General features: G+C 33.8%; 1 protein-coding gene across 1 annotated transcript; it reads right to left on the bottom strand.

The window, feature by feature from the left end:
• Window positions 1-3,544: 3,544 nt before the first annotated feature.
• On the bottom strand, window positions 3,545-17,130 carry LOC134695812 (mucin-2-like). The gene is made up of 5 exons (XM_063557230.1): window positions 16,900-17,130; window positions 6,790-8,423; window positions 6,341-6,446; window positions 5,352-5,528; window positions 3,545-4,101 (listed from the first exon to the last, which is right to left on the bottom strand). Exons 1-5 carry the CDS (start codon window positions 17,018-17,020, stop codon window positions 3,803-3,805), a joined length of 2,337 nt encoding a protein of 778 aa, XP_063413300.1. The 5' UTR covers window positions 17,021-17,130; the 3' UTR covers window positions 3,545-3,802.
• Between the last annotated feature and the right edge of the window lie 701 nt (window positions 17,131-17,831).

Genomic DNA, 17,831 nt, shown 5'->3' with positions numbered 1-17,831 from the left:
GGAGTGAATCTGATCTTGATGCATCAGTCTACAGAAGGTAATTTGGACCCAAAATACCGAATTTCACGATTTTTGCCGATTATTGACTTCGAATGGACCCAAAACCGGAAGTAGTTGTTTCCTATGCGTATTTCAATAATAATTATGATCAGCAGTTATATGGCTGTGGGTTTGCACTATCTTTGCCAGTTTTATGCCTCTGAACTTCTTGTGTAAGATACAGATGTGAAGCCTACCCCTCAAGAAAACCGAGTTTTAGCCAATTTCAATTTTCCAAGTCCGTATTTGTGCTCAAAATGCTACTTATACATGAGAAACGTGAATATGGATAGCCTCAGGTTGACGGAACATGCATAACTTTTAAAATAAGTATCATAAAGTGGACTTCTAAAAGTATGGAACGCCATTGGAGCCAAATAACGGTTATTAGGGTCCGCCCGTCAAAAGACGGGTACCGCATGGTAAGGGTTAATAGAAATCTATAAAGGTTTATGACCACAAAAGGAAGGTTTCGATTATTTTTGGGAGTTTTGGTCCCAAGGAATAAGGGGCCAAAATTAAACTTTGTTTGCTTTCATCAAAAAAATGAATTATTGTGCTTCATTGATATGCCAAATCTAACCGTGTTAAGATTCTTAATTTTTGGTCCTGTTTTTAAATTGATCTACATTAAGGTCCAAAGGGTCCAAATTTAAAATCAGCTTGGTTTTAACAAAAATTGAATTTTTGGGGTTCTTTGATACAATGTATGGTGAGTCTTAACATGTACTTAGATTTTTGATTATGGGCCCAGTTTTCAAGTTGGTCCGATCAAAAATTGAATTCTTCGGGTTCTATGATATTCTGAATTTAACCATGTATTTAGATTTTGGATATTGGACCAAAATAGGTAAATGTCCAATTTAAAATTTTTAAGTTGAAGTTCTTTATAGACCACATTCAATCTGTGTCAGAAACCTATGTTGTGTCAACTATTTAACCACAATCCAAATTCAGAGCTGTATCTAGCTTGAATGTTGTGTCCATACTAGCCCCAACCGTTCAGGTTTCCACCTCTGCAGTCGTATAAAGCAGCACCCTGCGGAGTATCTGTTCCATTCATTTGTTTTTTTCTCAATTTGTGTGAATTAACATTTTTACAGTAAATGCTAATTACTACACTTGCATACCACAACAAATACTGTATTGGTACATGTATCACTTATATTTGTATCCATATAACAAAACAAAAAATGAAAAGGAATAATTTTGCAATACCTTTTGAGTACTAAATAGCTTTTTAGGTATTTAGACATGTTTTAAGACTTATTAAGTAGATGTTGATGATATCTGCTTGACATGCTTCAAGTTCGATCAGATTACTTTTGGAGCAGTTATGAGTCTTTGAAGCATGCTCACAAAGGTTCTTTTGGTGAAATCATTTTTATTTTGGTCAAAATTTGTCTTTGCTTCGACCAGCTTTGGAGGAGATATAAAGAATTGATATAAATCAGCACAGAGGTTTACTTCCGATCTTATTTAGCCCCAATAATCATTTCAGACTTAAGCCATTGTCATTACTTAAAACCAATAAATGTATTCTAATCTGAGGAAGAAATTCGACATTTTAATTTTTTTTTTTACTAATGATACTGACGATCCACCACAAAGTAATGTAAATAGAACCATACCAATAGTAAGCAAATACATATAAAAAAAAGATGAGGTATGATTGCCAATGAGACAATTCTCCACAAGAGACCAAATCGACACAGAAATTAACAATTCCCAGCTACAAAATGTATTTAAAACCAAAGATGTAGAACATGTTCTATCATAATCATTTGGTAACTAATGTAATTACTGTCTCCCCATGTCTGTATTGAACATAAAAAAATATCAAATAAATAACACTCCTAATGCTCAGATCGGTTGTCACCGTGCAACACAGTTATTAACACCATATAGGAAAAACGTAGAACTTTATTGTCATAAGACACTGTCAAACATCCAAACACACTATCCACACTCATCTGTGTCCACACTTGTTCTATATAATAAGAATGTTCTTATCCCGGGCATACAAACAATGCCGTATTTGGCAAAACCTTTTCAACTTTTGATCTTCAGTGCTGTACAACTTTGTACTTTTTTCACTTTCGATCTTTTATATCTGGGCGTCACTGGTGAGTCTTGTGTGGACAAGACGCGTTTTTGGCGTATTGAATTTTAAACCTGATGCTTTTTGTTATCTATTAATCATGCTTTTCTTTGTCTAATATGTTCTCCTTTTTATTTGTATTGTAGTCCTGTAATATTATGTTGTCATTTCAATGTTATATTTAACTTTGCCATTAAAGTGCGAGGTTTGACATGCCATAAAACCAGGTTCAACCCACCACTTTTATTCCCCTTTAAAAGTGTCCTGTACCAAGTCAGGAAGATGGCCATTGTTATAATATTGTTCGTTTCTGTGTGTGTTGCATTTTAACGTTGAGTCGTTTGTGTTTTCTCTTATTTTTGAGATATTGAGATAAGACGTGGCACGGTACTTATCTATCCCAAATTCATGTATTTGGTTTTGATGTTATATTTGTTATTCTCGTGGTGTTTTGTCTGTTGCTTCGTCCGTTTCTGTGTGTGTTGCGTTTCGGTGTTGTGTCGTTGTTCTCCTCTTATATTTAATGCGTTTCCCTCGGTTTTAGTTTGTTACCCCGATTTTGTTTTTTGTCCATGGATTTATGAGTTTTGAACAGCGGTATACTACTGTTGCCTTTATTATATAACATCAATTTAAACATGAGACGGTATTGTACTGAAGAAATGTCACAGTTGTCTTTCTTGATTCATATAAACTGGTCTTTTAGCAATACACTTTATTGAAAAAATAAAAACCAGAACTACATGTACTACTTATGTTCTTTTGTATATTATTTTATGGTTATGTAATATCTGTTTCACAGTTGATGGCAGATATGTTCCTATAGTCGTAACAACAATAAAGTCCTCTTTTGAAAATCTCCTTAAATTTGATTTCACTGCATTGGACTAATAACCGAGTTTGTGCCTACACGAGCAACAGATGCTACATTTGGGCGCAGTATGTACCAATCCTTGAGGTGCACCTGATGGCATCCCAAGTATTTGATCGAGTGTTATATACCTGTATTTGTTATTTCTGGTTACCGGAAATGTAGGACATAATTTCGCCTGTTTATGCTATTTTGCTGGACTTTATACCTTTTAAATGCTTGTCGGCGGCGAACAGTTCGTGTCATCTGTTATACATGTGCTTGTTAAATGGCTGTAGAATAAAATTTGGATATCGAAAAGCGTGACTTCAATCTTATAGTCCCCAAGACAACCAATGAATTGAGACCCCCGACATGAGCTCGTGTCACTCAGTATTTTTTTCTATGTTGCGTTTGTGTACTTTTGTATGTTTGTTTTCAGGGTTTTTTCGTCGTTTTTTCCTTTTTCGTTCATAAACTTACGAGGGTTAGAAAAAACATGAATTAAGTATCTTCTGTACTTTTACTATAACAACAAATTCTAACGTAAAAAACACAGTTTTCATACTTTAATGGTGCATGCCCATAATGAAACAGCATACATGGAATTCAGTTCATTCAAGGATTTCATTCATGATATATCTTTATACATATAAACAAAGAGCTCAAGGTTATGTATTGCACGCCATTTCCCTTGAACTGTCAAATGTAGCCCTATCTTTCATACAAACGTATTTCATTTAATATACAACAATGGGACGGAAAATAAATAATACTTTGAAACAATAACAAGAAACAAAAATATACAAAAGTTAGTGTCTTAGTCGTAAAGGCGAACCAGCGGGTCTTCCATTTGCCTGGAATTTGAAATGTCTTTTATCATGCGGTTTGGAAAGCGCTGGACAGTTAGGATGGTGATCTTTTAAATGCTTGAAGTGAACTTCCGGATCCGTTGTAGAATGCCCACAATCCTCACAAACGTACGTTTTGTTGCGTCGCTGTTTGTAACCAAAGCTAAGTTCCATACTGTGTACCTTGCGACTGTGCGATTCCAATGAACATCGCTGTGTGAACGCCTTCTCACAATGCTCGCATTTGTATGGCTTTACACCTAAAATAAAGAACATAGGTGTGTCATGCTTACGAATATAATTGTGAAAGTGAGTAAAAAAAAAAGTTCAAGTTGTTAACATTGGTTAATTAAAAGGTTGGCGTTTGCTTTTAACCGCACTATCGCAAAATGCTTTATTGCGTCGATATAAACTAGGTGATTACTTGACACCATACTAGAACAAAAGGCTATAGCACGGCGATGTAAACTAGGTGATTACTTGACACCATACTAGAACAAAAGGCTATAGCACGGCGATGTAAACTAGGTGATTACTTGACACCATACTAGAACAAAAGGCTATAGCACGGCGATGTAAACTTTTGTTGATTGGTGTTTTAATTATGCCACACTGGCGTGAAAGAATATATCGCTGTGACGTAAAACTTTGGATGATTTGTGTTTGCTTTACGCTGCACTAGCGCAAAAGGCTATATCGCGGCGATGAAAACTTTGATATATTGGCGTTTGCTCTTCGCCGCAATAGCACAAAAGGATAAATCACGGCTATGTAAACTTTTGTTGATTTGTGTTTTATTTATGCCAAACTAGCGCAAAAGGCTATATCGCTGCCATGTAAACTTTGGATGATCTGTGTTTGCTTTATGCCGCACTAGCGCAAAATGCTGTATCGCTGCGATGAAAACTTTGGATTATTTGTTTGCTTTACGCCGCACTAGCGCATATGGCTATATCGCGACGATGAAAAATTTGATAGATTGGCGTTTGCTCTTTGCCGCAATATCGCAAAAGGCTAAATCACGGCGATGTAAACTTTGGTTGATTGATGTTTGATTTACGCCGCACCAGCGCATATAGCTACATCGCGGAGATGTAAACATTGATTGGTTTTTGTTCAACGCCAAATCAGCGCAAAGGCTACATAGCGGCGATGGATGCTTTGACACGTTAACCTCAAATGAAAACAACAATCATTTAACATTAAGCAACAGTTTGTATTCCTTTTTAAAATGCCGACTTTTATGACTTTCTGGTGGTAAATGAAAACAGATGCGGAACCTATACTCTTCAAAAATATATTTTGCTGATCCAGTGTTACTGTTCTATGAAAGCCTAAGAGTTATAGATTATTTTATTTTACGAGAACTGAGGCTATAATACACGATTTTGTACGAACGTGATTAAACAGATATTAGTACACTATAGTGAAGCACAGTTCAGTTGACAACAATACACTGGTTATTTAATGTTATTATTTATGAATATCAAATATGTATTATTTAACGTACCTGTATGGATACGAGTATGTCGTTTCAAGTCGAAAGTGTCATTGAAACCTTTCCCACAAAAAGTGCACAAGTATCTTTTTGCCTCGCTATGACATTTCAGATGGCGGTTAAGCAACCGTTGTATGGTAAATTCTTTGCCGCACACTTTGCACATGAAGCTTCCTTTCCCGTTTTCGTCTGTAAATAAAAAAAAATAAAAATAAACATTATTTTTTATAGCTGAAGAACTGCTGAATATCACAAAAAAATACCTTCAACAATAACCAAACCCGATACCGTAAAGTCGATTATAAAAGGCCCCGATATGAGAGAGAGAAAAAATGTGCCTTTTAGGCTATATGACATTTTTTGTTTGTTTACGGTGTTCCATTTAAAAAAAAATTGAGATACTTGGCGTATATTTTATCTTTAAAAAAGAACAGATTTTTTTATTGTAAAGGGACAATACACTTTCAAATACTGAAACAATGTCAATTTATATAAAGTTCACATCCTACAAGGCGTATTTAAAATTTACATAATTGAATTGACTTGGACACTTTTCACTGTATTGTATAATTGTACAATTTGAACCCAGGTGCCTTGTTTACCTACGACCAGTATCGCACCGTAATCTTTGTGAAAAGAATTTCACTGATCTTTATTGACATTTTACAGATTGGTAAATAAAGTTAAATCATAATGAAATTTGTCAAGTGGCAACTTTTAACGATTTAGTCATTTTTAATCAAACATTTAAATAATGACGAGGAAATGTTTAATTATGAAGTAAAATGTGACATATGGTCTTTACTTAAGCATCTTAAGATAAGAAAACAGCGCGAAACTGTGACGGGTAAATTGTCTATTTAAAATACGACACACTTTTCTCAGTTTTCGGCGCGTGCCAAGTACTAAACAACGTCACCTAGTGACTAAAAGTGTTGAAGACATGGAGTGATGTCCCCTGTATAGCATTTTTGTCTTTTGTATATCTTACAGGTACATACCTTGTTGTATATTTGTAATATCAGCAGGTTTTGGCGGCACAAATGACGGGTTCTTTATACCGTAACCTCCATTTATCACTTCAAATTTCTGAGGTGTCTGTTGTGTCTAAAAAATATAAACATTGAATCAAGTCATGTTGCCATTAAAAAAAATGTCATGAGCAAGAGATTGCATTGTACACTTTTCGGTGGTGTTTGTGGAAACGAGCCCATTTTTTATATTTTACTTATTTCGCATAAATATTCAACTTATTCAACACTTTTTAGAGTTTGATTCGTGATTATATTCCGTACAGCTAATTGGCGCTTATGAAAATAATATAGACGGGGTCAGGAAAAACGGTACTAGGAGATTGATGAATAATTTGACAAAATGTTCTATAATGTACTACGTAAACTATTACTTTATATTAACCGTTTAAATATATAGAACACAAATATATGCATACCTTTACGACTTTGGAACTCTGGTTTGGTATATTTTCTTTGGAGATAGACGATGGTGTCAGAATAGGAGATCCATGCTGCAGTGCTGCCCTCTGTTGCATATGAGTGACTGGTGTCCTGTTCACCGATGTGTTCTCCTGGTTTTGACTATCATTGCTCGTAATGACTGGTGTGCTAGAACATCGGTACGGCAAATTCTGAAAACAATGGTCAAAACTTTGCGTCGGACTTTCCTTATATATTTGGAATGGAACATTGTCTATACGTTGTCGTTTTGGTGTTTCAGACACTGGTGTACACGGACGTTTCTGTGCATTTGGCATATGAGCTTCTGGTATTGAACGAATGGGTGTTGATGAAATTGGCGTTATTCGATGAATTGGCGTTGTCGGATGTGGCGTTATGGTAGGAGTTGACGTTCTCGAAGGTGGCACTGTACTTGAAGCATAAGATTCGGGTGTGCAATGGGTCCTGTACGGTAAAAATGGACTAGGTATTCTTGGTGAGAAAACAGAATTTAAATTCTGAGAAGCATTTATCTGTGGAACCGTCTGAAATGAACTGCCTGGTTCCCGTAAGAACGGGGATCTCGAACTGTACGAGAAGTTGTAACATCTTTCAGCTTCTGAAATACGTGCTTCTGGTGTTCTCATCTGAGGTGAATCCAGTCGTTCTGAATGACGATATGAATTTGCAATAAGTGGAGTAGCATAATTAACAACAGGTGGGGGCAAATATGGACTTCTTAAATTATTTACAATATGACTAACAGGAGAGTTAAATGCCGGTGAAACAGGAAGCACTTTGTTTGTTTTTGGTGTAGATACATGATGGAAAGGGTTCCATATTTTGGGAGCACTTTTGATTGTTTCTTTTGAATTGTCTTTGATTTGTTTTTGTTCTGAAGTTTCGGATTTCTTCTCACTTTTTTCTTCCGTTGATTTCACTCTCGTGTCTTTTATTTGTTCGTTCACACACTTTTGACCATCATGTGTAAGTCTGTCATTTTTATATGAGCACTGATCCTGATCATTGTTTAATGGAAACCGAAGAGGAAGTTTCATTATTGTTGTTGGTTGTGTATCCATGGTAACTGTCTCCTGCAATGTTTCACCCATTGTTTGTCTAGATGATATAAAAACGTTGTAAGCCAGAGAAGCAAAGGGAGGTAATGGCTGATGAGGAGTTATCAGAGGAAGCGATAATGGTGCAATCCTTCCTTGAATATGTTCTTGAAAACTCGATTCTGAGATATCACTGTACGTGTTGCTATGGTTAACTTGACTTTCGGAGCTTTCCACCGATGATATGCTGATAGGTCTAGAGCATGTACTATTGTCACGTGTGGAACTAGAAAATGACCTGTCAGTATGATAGGCTACTTCAGCGTCAAGTTCCGGATCTGGTATCTCTTCCTTAATGAAAGTGTTTACCGACGAGGTCTTATTTTCAATGGCCCCAGTAACCGAGTCCACTGTAATGACCTTGCTTATGGCCCTTGACAGATAGGTCGGTGATTTATCGCAAGATACCACTGCTGGTAAATTTGAAGCCTCAGATTCGACTTCGACCTCTTCTTCCTTCACTCTCGGTTCTACCAGAGGAATGTCGTTTGAACTTTCAGGAACGCTCAAATCTGAAAAAAGAAATCTAAAATAGAGAAGACGGCTTAATTAATTTTATGAAACGAATACAACTAATTCATTTAAAGTTACACACATGGAAGGGGAGAGACAATCTTCAGCTTTTGTTAAAGAATACATGTATTTGCATTCAATGAATGTCTTTTACGCTATTTACCCCACAGGCGCTTGGGTCTATGATACATTTTTTTTTTTTTTTTTTATTTAAATTTTCAATTTTCTATATTTATAATACATATCTATCACTTCTGTGCATGTCTCACCTAGTTTCGAGTGATTTAAACGACCCAGAGAAAATACCAAATTTTACTATCCATACTAAGAAACAAAAAGGCAACTAACTCGACGCCATTTTTCTGCTATCTATAAATAAATAGATTGACCTACCTGGATTCCCCAACGATTTCTCAGGGAAAACGTGTCTTCCTTGTCGTCAGATCGCACACATCATTGATATTTATCAAATTGGTATTGTTCGTAACATTTTAAGTCCATCTCCAGCATATAATAAAAAGATTTTAACTATTTTGGCTATTTTCAAATTTACGTGCCCGGAAGTTGATTGTTTTTCCCGAACTTTTGTCAAAGGGAAGTAATATTTTCCCGGACTTTTTCGGAACATCTCTCCAAGTACGTAGGAAAATAATAAAGTGATACGATGATTTCCGAACTTTTACCAAAAAGGCGCAAATTTCCAATTGCCGGTAAAGAATCTTCATATTCAGTCTGAAATGATGGCAATTCAACCAAAGGAAGTTACTCATAAGAACATTGATTCATGATAATTTATGAATATACAGATTATCACACAAAATTTACTTATGAGAGGAATTAAAAAAAATTAAACCATTGACCATTTGATCTGATATTTTTATTTGTTTGGTGTAAAGGGGGGGGGGGGAGGACATTTACTATTATTTTCTTTCCATGTTATTGACTTTGTTTTAATTATTACAAAACATGGGTCATGTAAAAAAAAAAGGGGGGACAATATTTCCAAATTTTGTAGTTCCCCTTTCTAACATAAAATCAAAATTGTGTGATTTTTGAAAATTAAAAGATTATGACCACTAACAATCAAGTTAGGGGCTTGATTTTATTCGTTGTTCATCATATCTGTTTGTTAACATATATAGTATTAGTTCGGAAGTCATCGTATCACTTTATTATTTTCCTACGTACTTGGAGAGATGTTCCGAAAAAGTCCGGGAAAATATTACTTCCCTTTGACAAAAGTTCGGGAAAAACAATCAACTTCCGGGCACGTAAATTTGAAAATAGCCAAAATAGTTAAAATCTTTTTATTATATGCTGGAGATGGACTTAAAATGTTACGAACAATACCAATTTGATAAATATCAATGATGTGTGCGATCTGAGGACAAGGAAGACACGTTTTCCCTGAGAAATCGTTGGGGAATCCAGGTAGGTCAATCTATTTATTTATAGATAGCAGAAAAATGGCGTCGAGTTAGTTGCCTTTTTGTTTCTTAGTATGGATAGTAAAATTTGGTATTTTCTCTGGGTCGTTTAAATCACTCGAAACTAGGTGAGACATGCACAGAAGTGATAGATATGTATTATAAATATAGAAAATTGAAAATTTTAATAAAAAAAAAAAAAAAAAAAAAAAAATGTATCATAGACCCAAGCGCCTGTGATTTACCCTTGATATGTGTTGAAGTCGATGATCGAATACAAACAATTACATGTATATGTATTTATTTGGTTAAGCTGTTATTTATCGATAATTTAGTTCTATAAACATTTAAAGGTATAAAAATATATTAAATTATAGCATTTATTATCAATTTGCCACAGCTTGATTTTTTTATCCTTTACACAATTACGAAAAATAACCGTGGCAACATGTTGGTCAGATCTCTTTACAGCTGTCACAAAAAATCAACGTGTTGCATTTCTTTGACTACTTCACAACAGGTCTTGCACATTAAGGTATTATGACATTTTAATAGATATGGACACTTGGAAATAGTTTATCAATGGTGATTGACTTTGTGATCAGTGGGTGGCCGTTTCTGAATATATCGCCTTTCCTTCTAACTTCTGAGGTTATCCATTGAATTTTCTTTTATTTGGTGTTATTTCTTAGGTTTTTTTTTTTGGGGGGGGGGGGGTGTTTATGGGGTGATTTTTTTTCTTGAAAACGAAGTTTTATACCGCTTAAATTTTGTAATAGGACGGTTGTCCTTATGCGACTATTCCAATATTTGCTTTCTGTGACCAATTTTACGAAATCAGATTGGTTTAAAAAGAAAATAATTTAGTTTCTTCTGCTTGTGTGATTATTGAAGCAAAATATGAGAATAACAAATTCAATGCCGTTATCAATGAAAAATAGAATGCATAGCTTAAAATTCATTCACGAGACGAGCACGTGTGTCAATAAGTCAAGCATCATCAAAAATAAATTTGCGTAAAAAGTTATAACTTTTCGATCTTAACTTTAAAACGATATGCCTGAAGGAATGCTTGTAGGACCATGATTGGGAAATATTTAAATATATCACACAATGATTTGCATTTCCTGTGCATTCATTTTAACAAATCTTTAATTTTAATAATAATGGGATGTCAAGAATAAATTATCCTTAGTGTACTCTAGGGTTTTGATTTGACCTAATTTAAAAGATATTACTTCTTGACATAAGAATGACACTGGCCTGGATTCACTACCGGCAGATGTTCAAATTACTTGACTTTTTCTTCTGGCCAAAACATTGCGAGAGTTTTTTATAAAGAAGAATAGATACTCCCTAGACTCCCCGCGGACCACCCCTCTGACCCTCATAAGAAAGGTGTCACATCTGTCTTTGGATGTTTATAACGACCAAACAATTTCTACCTGTCAGGTAGAGCGCAAGGTGCGACAGGTGTTAGAAAATAACAAGTTGGTCATACCGTGGTTCAAGGTAAAAATGTTGAATGGAATTCCTTTTAAATTAACGGTCATCTCGTCGCGATGATCTCCCATTCATTCAGAATTTTCAATGTGGGAACAAAACCCGGCATTCCAACTTCCCGTTCAATGGTGTATTGGGTTATCAAATTTAAATAGTTTGTAAAGAACCCTGCTATTTTATAGGTTAACTGTTTTACATTTTAACTGTTCCATTAACAAAAGGCCATAATTTTTCGTATTTGCTCTGTACTTCTCAAAATCTTCAAAATGACACAAAAAATTTAGAAGGGTCATTTTTCTTCGCGTGTCAATAATCGATCGTAAAAAGTTGACCGCTGTCAACCTTCGACTATGAAAAACATTACAAAAATTTCTTTCATATTAAAAGTTCGTAAACTTTATTAAAGTGTTTGCTTTGTAATATTTTGATCTTTGACTATTATATAAAACATTTCACGAAGGATGACTAATTACTTTCCTCTCAAACTAACTTAAAGTCACGGTCAAGAGTTTGTATCTTCCTATGCGCGATTGTGTGTGCGCCAAATGTTATACTAGAATCTTATTCAATACATAGAAGTCTTGCCCTCGCGCAAACTCGCTCTGATATAAACAGTATACACGTACGTCTACTCGGAACTTAATAATTACACTGATTATAACAACTCCTCTAAGTCAATTCAAATATAATAATATTATTGTGCACGTCCCACGAGACTCGTCAGCAGCGCTCGAATCAAAATAGTTTTATACTTAAATGAAACGATGATTTATATACGACAATTCATAGTATGATTGTTCATGTTTCTTCTGCCTAGTTGTCCCAGAACCAATTTTGGTTGTCTTACGAAGTTTTCTTAATCTCAGATGGAAAGCTTTCTTTTATTTTGTGCAGGAACATATATATTGATATAGATATACTGATCCGTTTGTGTTTTCGAGGTTGAAGATACAAATAATAAGTTCAATTCTACGGGGAAATATCATGTCTTGGATTTATTAATGCAAATCGGATAAAACTTTTGGTAATTGCAAGTGTCAGTAAAATCGATTGGATTTTTTTATCAGACAAATAAATCACCGATCATTTTAATTAATTTATCGCCGTTTAAGAAGGAAGTGCTAAGATTTCAACAAATACCACAAATACATAACGGGCAATAATTCAATAGGTGTTACTTAACAAATTTGATTAGGAAATATGACCAAGTAACCGTTGTAGGATAAAATGGAATTTTCACAACGAAGAACGTGTATAGTGTTGACATCTTGTCAATTGAGAAACTACTAAATATTTGTGTTATTAGCCTAATCCCATAATAACATCAATTTTGTTCGAAAAAAATGGGATTGTTTATCCACCGAGAGGACTTAGGGTCCTGTATTAGATAAATAATGAATTTGTAACGGGGTCGGGACTTCCTTTTTTCACCAAGAAGATTTAGGGTCATGTTTTTGATAAACAATATAACCAGGGATGTAGGACTTCGTTTTTTTCGTATTCATGTCTTATTTTATGTTGGGTTTCTGACTGTTACATAGACAGAAAAAAACTCAAGTGAATAGCTAGATTCCCGTTCACTTTACATTTTTATCTACGGTGGATGACATTTTAGCGTTTATGTTAATTTTGTCACATGATCATAAAGTATTTACGTACCTAATATATATTCTTTGTAAATACAGGCAGATGTTATTCACATTAAGAATCTTATATGTTTTGTCTATGAAGAAAAGGGCGCGAGTCTCGTAAGATTACATGTCTACCAAAATGATAGCTACATGTAGCGTTTTATTCACAGTTTGGAAGCCTCTTATTGTTATCAGTGTAAAACATTTATTTCGTTACGCAAGACTCGCCCCATTAAATGATCGAGCCGTCAAACTGTTACCAAATTATCTTGATAAAGACCCATTTTTTACGACTATTTTTACTTTGTATCTTAACGGACAGATCTTTAAATAGTTTTAAGCCAGGTGAAACGTACAAAAATACAGTTACAAATCGAATACCTAGAAGGTGAAAATAACATTATAAGCTTCACTTTCTTGAATTTACCTTCTGAAAACAAGTTTAGAATAGTACTTTTATATGTTCTGCTATACATCTGTCGCTGTTTACAGAAGATTTTTATTTTAACTACACAGATGTTTCTTAATTCTTATTTAAAACAGAAGATATAATCAAACAAAGGCATATTTACAGGTAAAAATCGTCATACATGAACTTTAATTCGTGTTCATTTTAATAATTGATATCATTTTGAAAGATTGCGATACTAACCCATGCGGAAACGCATTGAAGGTGTATACCGTGTGTCTGTATTTCTTATTCCATTTATAACTTAATTTGGTGAAATCAGCCTGGGACTATTATACTAGTTAGTTCAAATAATAGTCCAAAATTTAGCTTATTTTTATTCTTTTATTCCTACAATATGTCATTCAATTACAACTGCCTCAATTAAAGTCAAGCAGACCTTTGACATATTTAACTGTTCCAATAAGGAGGTTTTTGTCATTACGTATTGGCTGCAGAAACGTTTGGTTAAGAGCTCTATATACGTACGATCGAGAAATTGTAAAGCAGGGTTCCTAGCTAAATACCGATGATAAGAAAACATATTCTAAGTTTATATAATAGAAGATTCCTGTATTATTTGTAACCACGAACTCGCCTTTGCTCGGCAACTTATTACCCGAAAATCAGTGGATTCAACCCGATTTACAAATATGTATAGAAATCGTTATCCACTTACATCATGGCGATTAGAAAGTAATGAAATAACCAAATACGGGTATCAGTATGTAAACTAAGAAATAATCCCTTTATCCCTAACTGTATCGTGCACGGTATCCTCTGGATATCACTTATTTGTTTCCGGGATTACCTGCATATACTACGGACCACCGTTGTCACAACATACAGGGTACATATTGTTTTCACTCTAATCATAATCCGTTACCGTAATCCAAATAGGCGAAAAAAATGAGATAAAAACGTCTTAATTTTGACACGTTTTGTGTTAGAATAAGAGATATTTTAATACATTCATAAACGGGTATTTATCAAAAATGATATTAATAAAAGCTTAGACAGTTTCTTTGACAACATAGATATTTCAGTATCCACGCATGTGAAAAACGTTTTAGCGAATTGTAAGAATACATAAAGGTATATATACGGCAACCTTATTCCGACAGTATAAAAGATGTATCTATCAAATAGCGCCAAATTTAAAAATCAATTGTCTGTTAAACATAAGTCTGCTGCACGACATTGGATATCGTCAAAGACCTTTCTTATTTCAGAAAATTTCAATACTCCGCAGCTGTTACAACTAGGTACCTAAAATAGAGTCATTTTCCTGATTTCAATCGTTAATCATTGTGTAACGCCATCAATATGCTAATAGAAAAGGGTTCCTTAAATACAGCTTTCTGGCAGACGACCGTTATTGATCCCGCAGACGACCAATCCCAGAACGCGGATACAGCGCCTGGCTAATGAAAAATAGCCAAAATCAATATTGGAGCCTATACGAGATTATCAGAAAACTGCAATTGACTGCCAGTGACAGATGCTAGATGCATGATGAAATTTAATCAACGACAACCGTTATATTAATTATTCACGGACATTGTAATTTGAATTTTTTGGCGCGTTCCGATGGGTTTTAAATACCTCTTGAAAAAAACATCTTTTTAAATTCGTTCTAAAAAGTTTCTTTCTTCAAAGATGTTAAATCTTGAATGTTACCGAATAATTAATGACTTTGAAATGATTATTTGTTAAAATTTGAAAGAGAAAATTTAAATATAAAATTGTATGTGTATATTTATTACATGCCTTAAGCAATAACATGACAAATTATTTATTTATATTTGTTTATAAAAATGTAAGGACAATGTACAGTAGGTATATTTATATAGAAAACACAAACATCTAATTGCCGTATTTTGTAACAGACAACAGTTATCAAATAAATTAATCTATTTGACAACATAATTATATAAATAAAGAAATACAATTTTCTTATCTATTTTTTAATTTATAACCTGCGGTCCCTTTAGGGTATGATAACTTAATCAACTTCTAACCGGTCTTCAAAAGTTAAATTGAAGTTTTGAATTATATGAGTGTGGCGGTCTTATCTTTAATGATGCAGGGTTCTAACGGTGCAGACGATTCCAGGACCGAGGCGACAGGTGAATTCGCACTGTTGAGGTGTAAATCTTGTTTAAATGTCGGAATTTTATCGATTTGGTTCGCTACGTGGTTAATTACAATAAAAACTAATTGGTGGGAACTTAATTCAATCGGATGTGTTAATGCACGGTAATTAAAGTTTCCCAGACTTTATGGAAACTTAGAAATCAACTGTAAAAACAGTATAATCTTTGTGTTGTCATTGCTTAATCAAGGTCTTTATCATTACCTATTGAAAAGTTTGTAACATAAACACTTCTTTAACTTTGATCTAACAAATAATACATTAGTACATTAGTCCATAAATTTCTACTAAGAGTGGACACTATTAAAAAAACCGGCCAAGAGTACGTTCTTGTACATCATGTATATGAATTTGAAAGAAAAAAGATGAATGTGATCTTAGACCAACAAGTCTTACATTATCCCTAAAAGATCGTATTGAGCCATTTTACCAAAATATTCAAGTATAGGAACATGTTTTATGTTACTTAAAGGTCAATATATATCCAAAACATAAAATTTCAAAGTGTTTCTTCCTAGAGAAATATTTGTTTAAAATATATCCTAAAACAAAGTTTATATATATATTTAGTCTTCTGAAACTTAACGTTTATAATTTTGATACATTAACATTGAATACATATAGACATATCTAAAAGGATACTTAATTGAGGAAACGTTATTACCTAAAACCTTTTGGTTCGATTTCAGCTACATAAGAGAACTTCGTAAAAGCTAGGATTTGTAAAGTAAGATCTTGCAATACAAATCTTTGGTAAAAGTCTTTAAATTATATTATCTCTATCATCAAATGGGGAAATCTTGTGGAGACTGAAACAAAACATCTTAATCACATGCCAACAAATAAACATACTTCTCCCATGTGTGGATAACCTTCATTAATTAACCATTCTGACATATATATTAACAGTAATACACAAATCTCATGATAATACACATATACACGATGATTATAAGACTATTATAATTAATTAATCATACTCATTTGTATCTGACATGGCAATAAACATCCCTATTTTATCAAATAAAATCTCTAGACCAAGGATTTACTTGACAGTGAAAACATTGATTTATTACGATCATAATGAACGTCTGCAGTTCTAACGGATGCTGACAGATGCCCGTCGGATACAGGTGCTAGATATTTCTGTCAAACAGTTGCTAATTTTGATACCTTTTTAACAAAACCCGTTATGTTTAAATAACGGTATTAATTTAATAGAATTTTAAAAAGATGTTTAAAAATCTAAATAATAAAGAAGATATTAAAGGCCATCATTTTCATGCTTGATTACATATGAAATAAACATACCTTTATTATTGCGGTTCACGTGAAGTTCAGTAGAATTAATTTCACTTTCTTCTTCACTTTCTGTTGATGATGGAGTCTCAAATTGTAATGCTGTTCTTCGGACTAAAAAGGTCCTGGGCATTTTGTGAACTGTCACATTGATATAAACTCTTTTCCTACGAAATGTCAATTTAACACTGAAAACATGAGGATTTGTGGTTTGTAATAAGCGCCGTTCAGCTGATCAGTCGTTTCTGCGCAGGCGCATCAGAATTAGCCATTCAGCGATCGGGGGTTATTGATATGCAAATTACTTTTTGTAAATAGCGGTATTTTCAAGTGTGAAGAATTACCTCGTGGAAACCGTTGAAATGAATGAATGAAAAGATTAACAATAGAAACGGTAACAATTGTAGCTTGAATTGTTATCGCGTTTATTTTGTAAATGTACACACAATAATAGATTATTTACCTGACTGATTTTTTATTTACATAGGTAATGCAACGGCCCAAAAATTTCACAGGTTTTTTAATTGTTACATTACTTTAATTGGATAAAGTAACCTTAAATCAATTTTGAAAACGGAAAGTCATATTATTTCTTTTAATATCCACAAAAAAGAAGTAAACATCCTTATAAACAAAGTTAAAGGGCAAACTTAGGTCAGTAAATAATGCTCTCTTCAGGGAATTGTTCGTTAGTCAGGAAATGAGAAAAATATCATGGGACTTATTGAATCAAAATTGATTTCTTTTGTAGTATTGGTTTCCGTTTAGAAATTACTATAATTCTCTAAACGTAACCATGGTATTCTGATCCAAAGATTTGATAATTTTTACAAAGACACATTCAAAAACAAGCTTGTTATTACGAATTTGTTTTAAAATACAAAGAGAGATACCATGTAAATTTTATGTACATTAAGATTTTTTGGGGGAAGTAATTGTAACCC

The sequence above is a fragment of the Mytilus trossulus genome, chromosome 14 (assembly GCF_036588685.1).
Source record: "Mytilus trossulus isolate FHL-02 chromosome 14, PNRI_Mtr1.1.1.hap1, whole genome shotgun sequence".
NCBI lineage: Eukaryota > Metazoa > Mollusca > Bivalvia > Mytilida > Mytilidae > Mytilus > Mytilus trossulus.
This window is presented reverse-complemented; position numbering and strand designations above follow the sequence as displayed.

Coding starts and splice junctions, on each gene's coding strand:
- LOC134695812 (XM_063557230.1), bottom strand. CDS start 17,020: ATGCCCAGGACCTTTTTAGTCCGAAGAACAGCATTACAATTTGAGACT. Junction 6,447..6,789: donor AGAGTTCCAAAGTCGTAAAG/GTATGCATATAT, acceptor TATATTTTTTAG/ACACAACAGACACCTCAGAA. Junction 4,102..5,351: donor ACATACTCGTATCCATACAG/GTACGTTAAATA, acceptor TCTTTATTTTAG/GTGTAAAGCCATACAAATGC.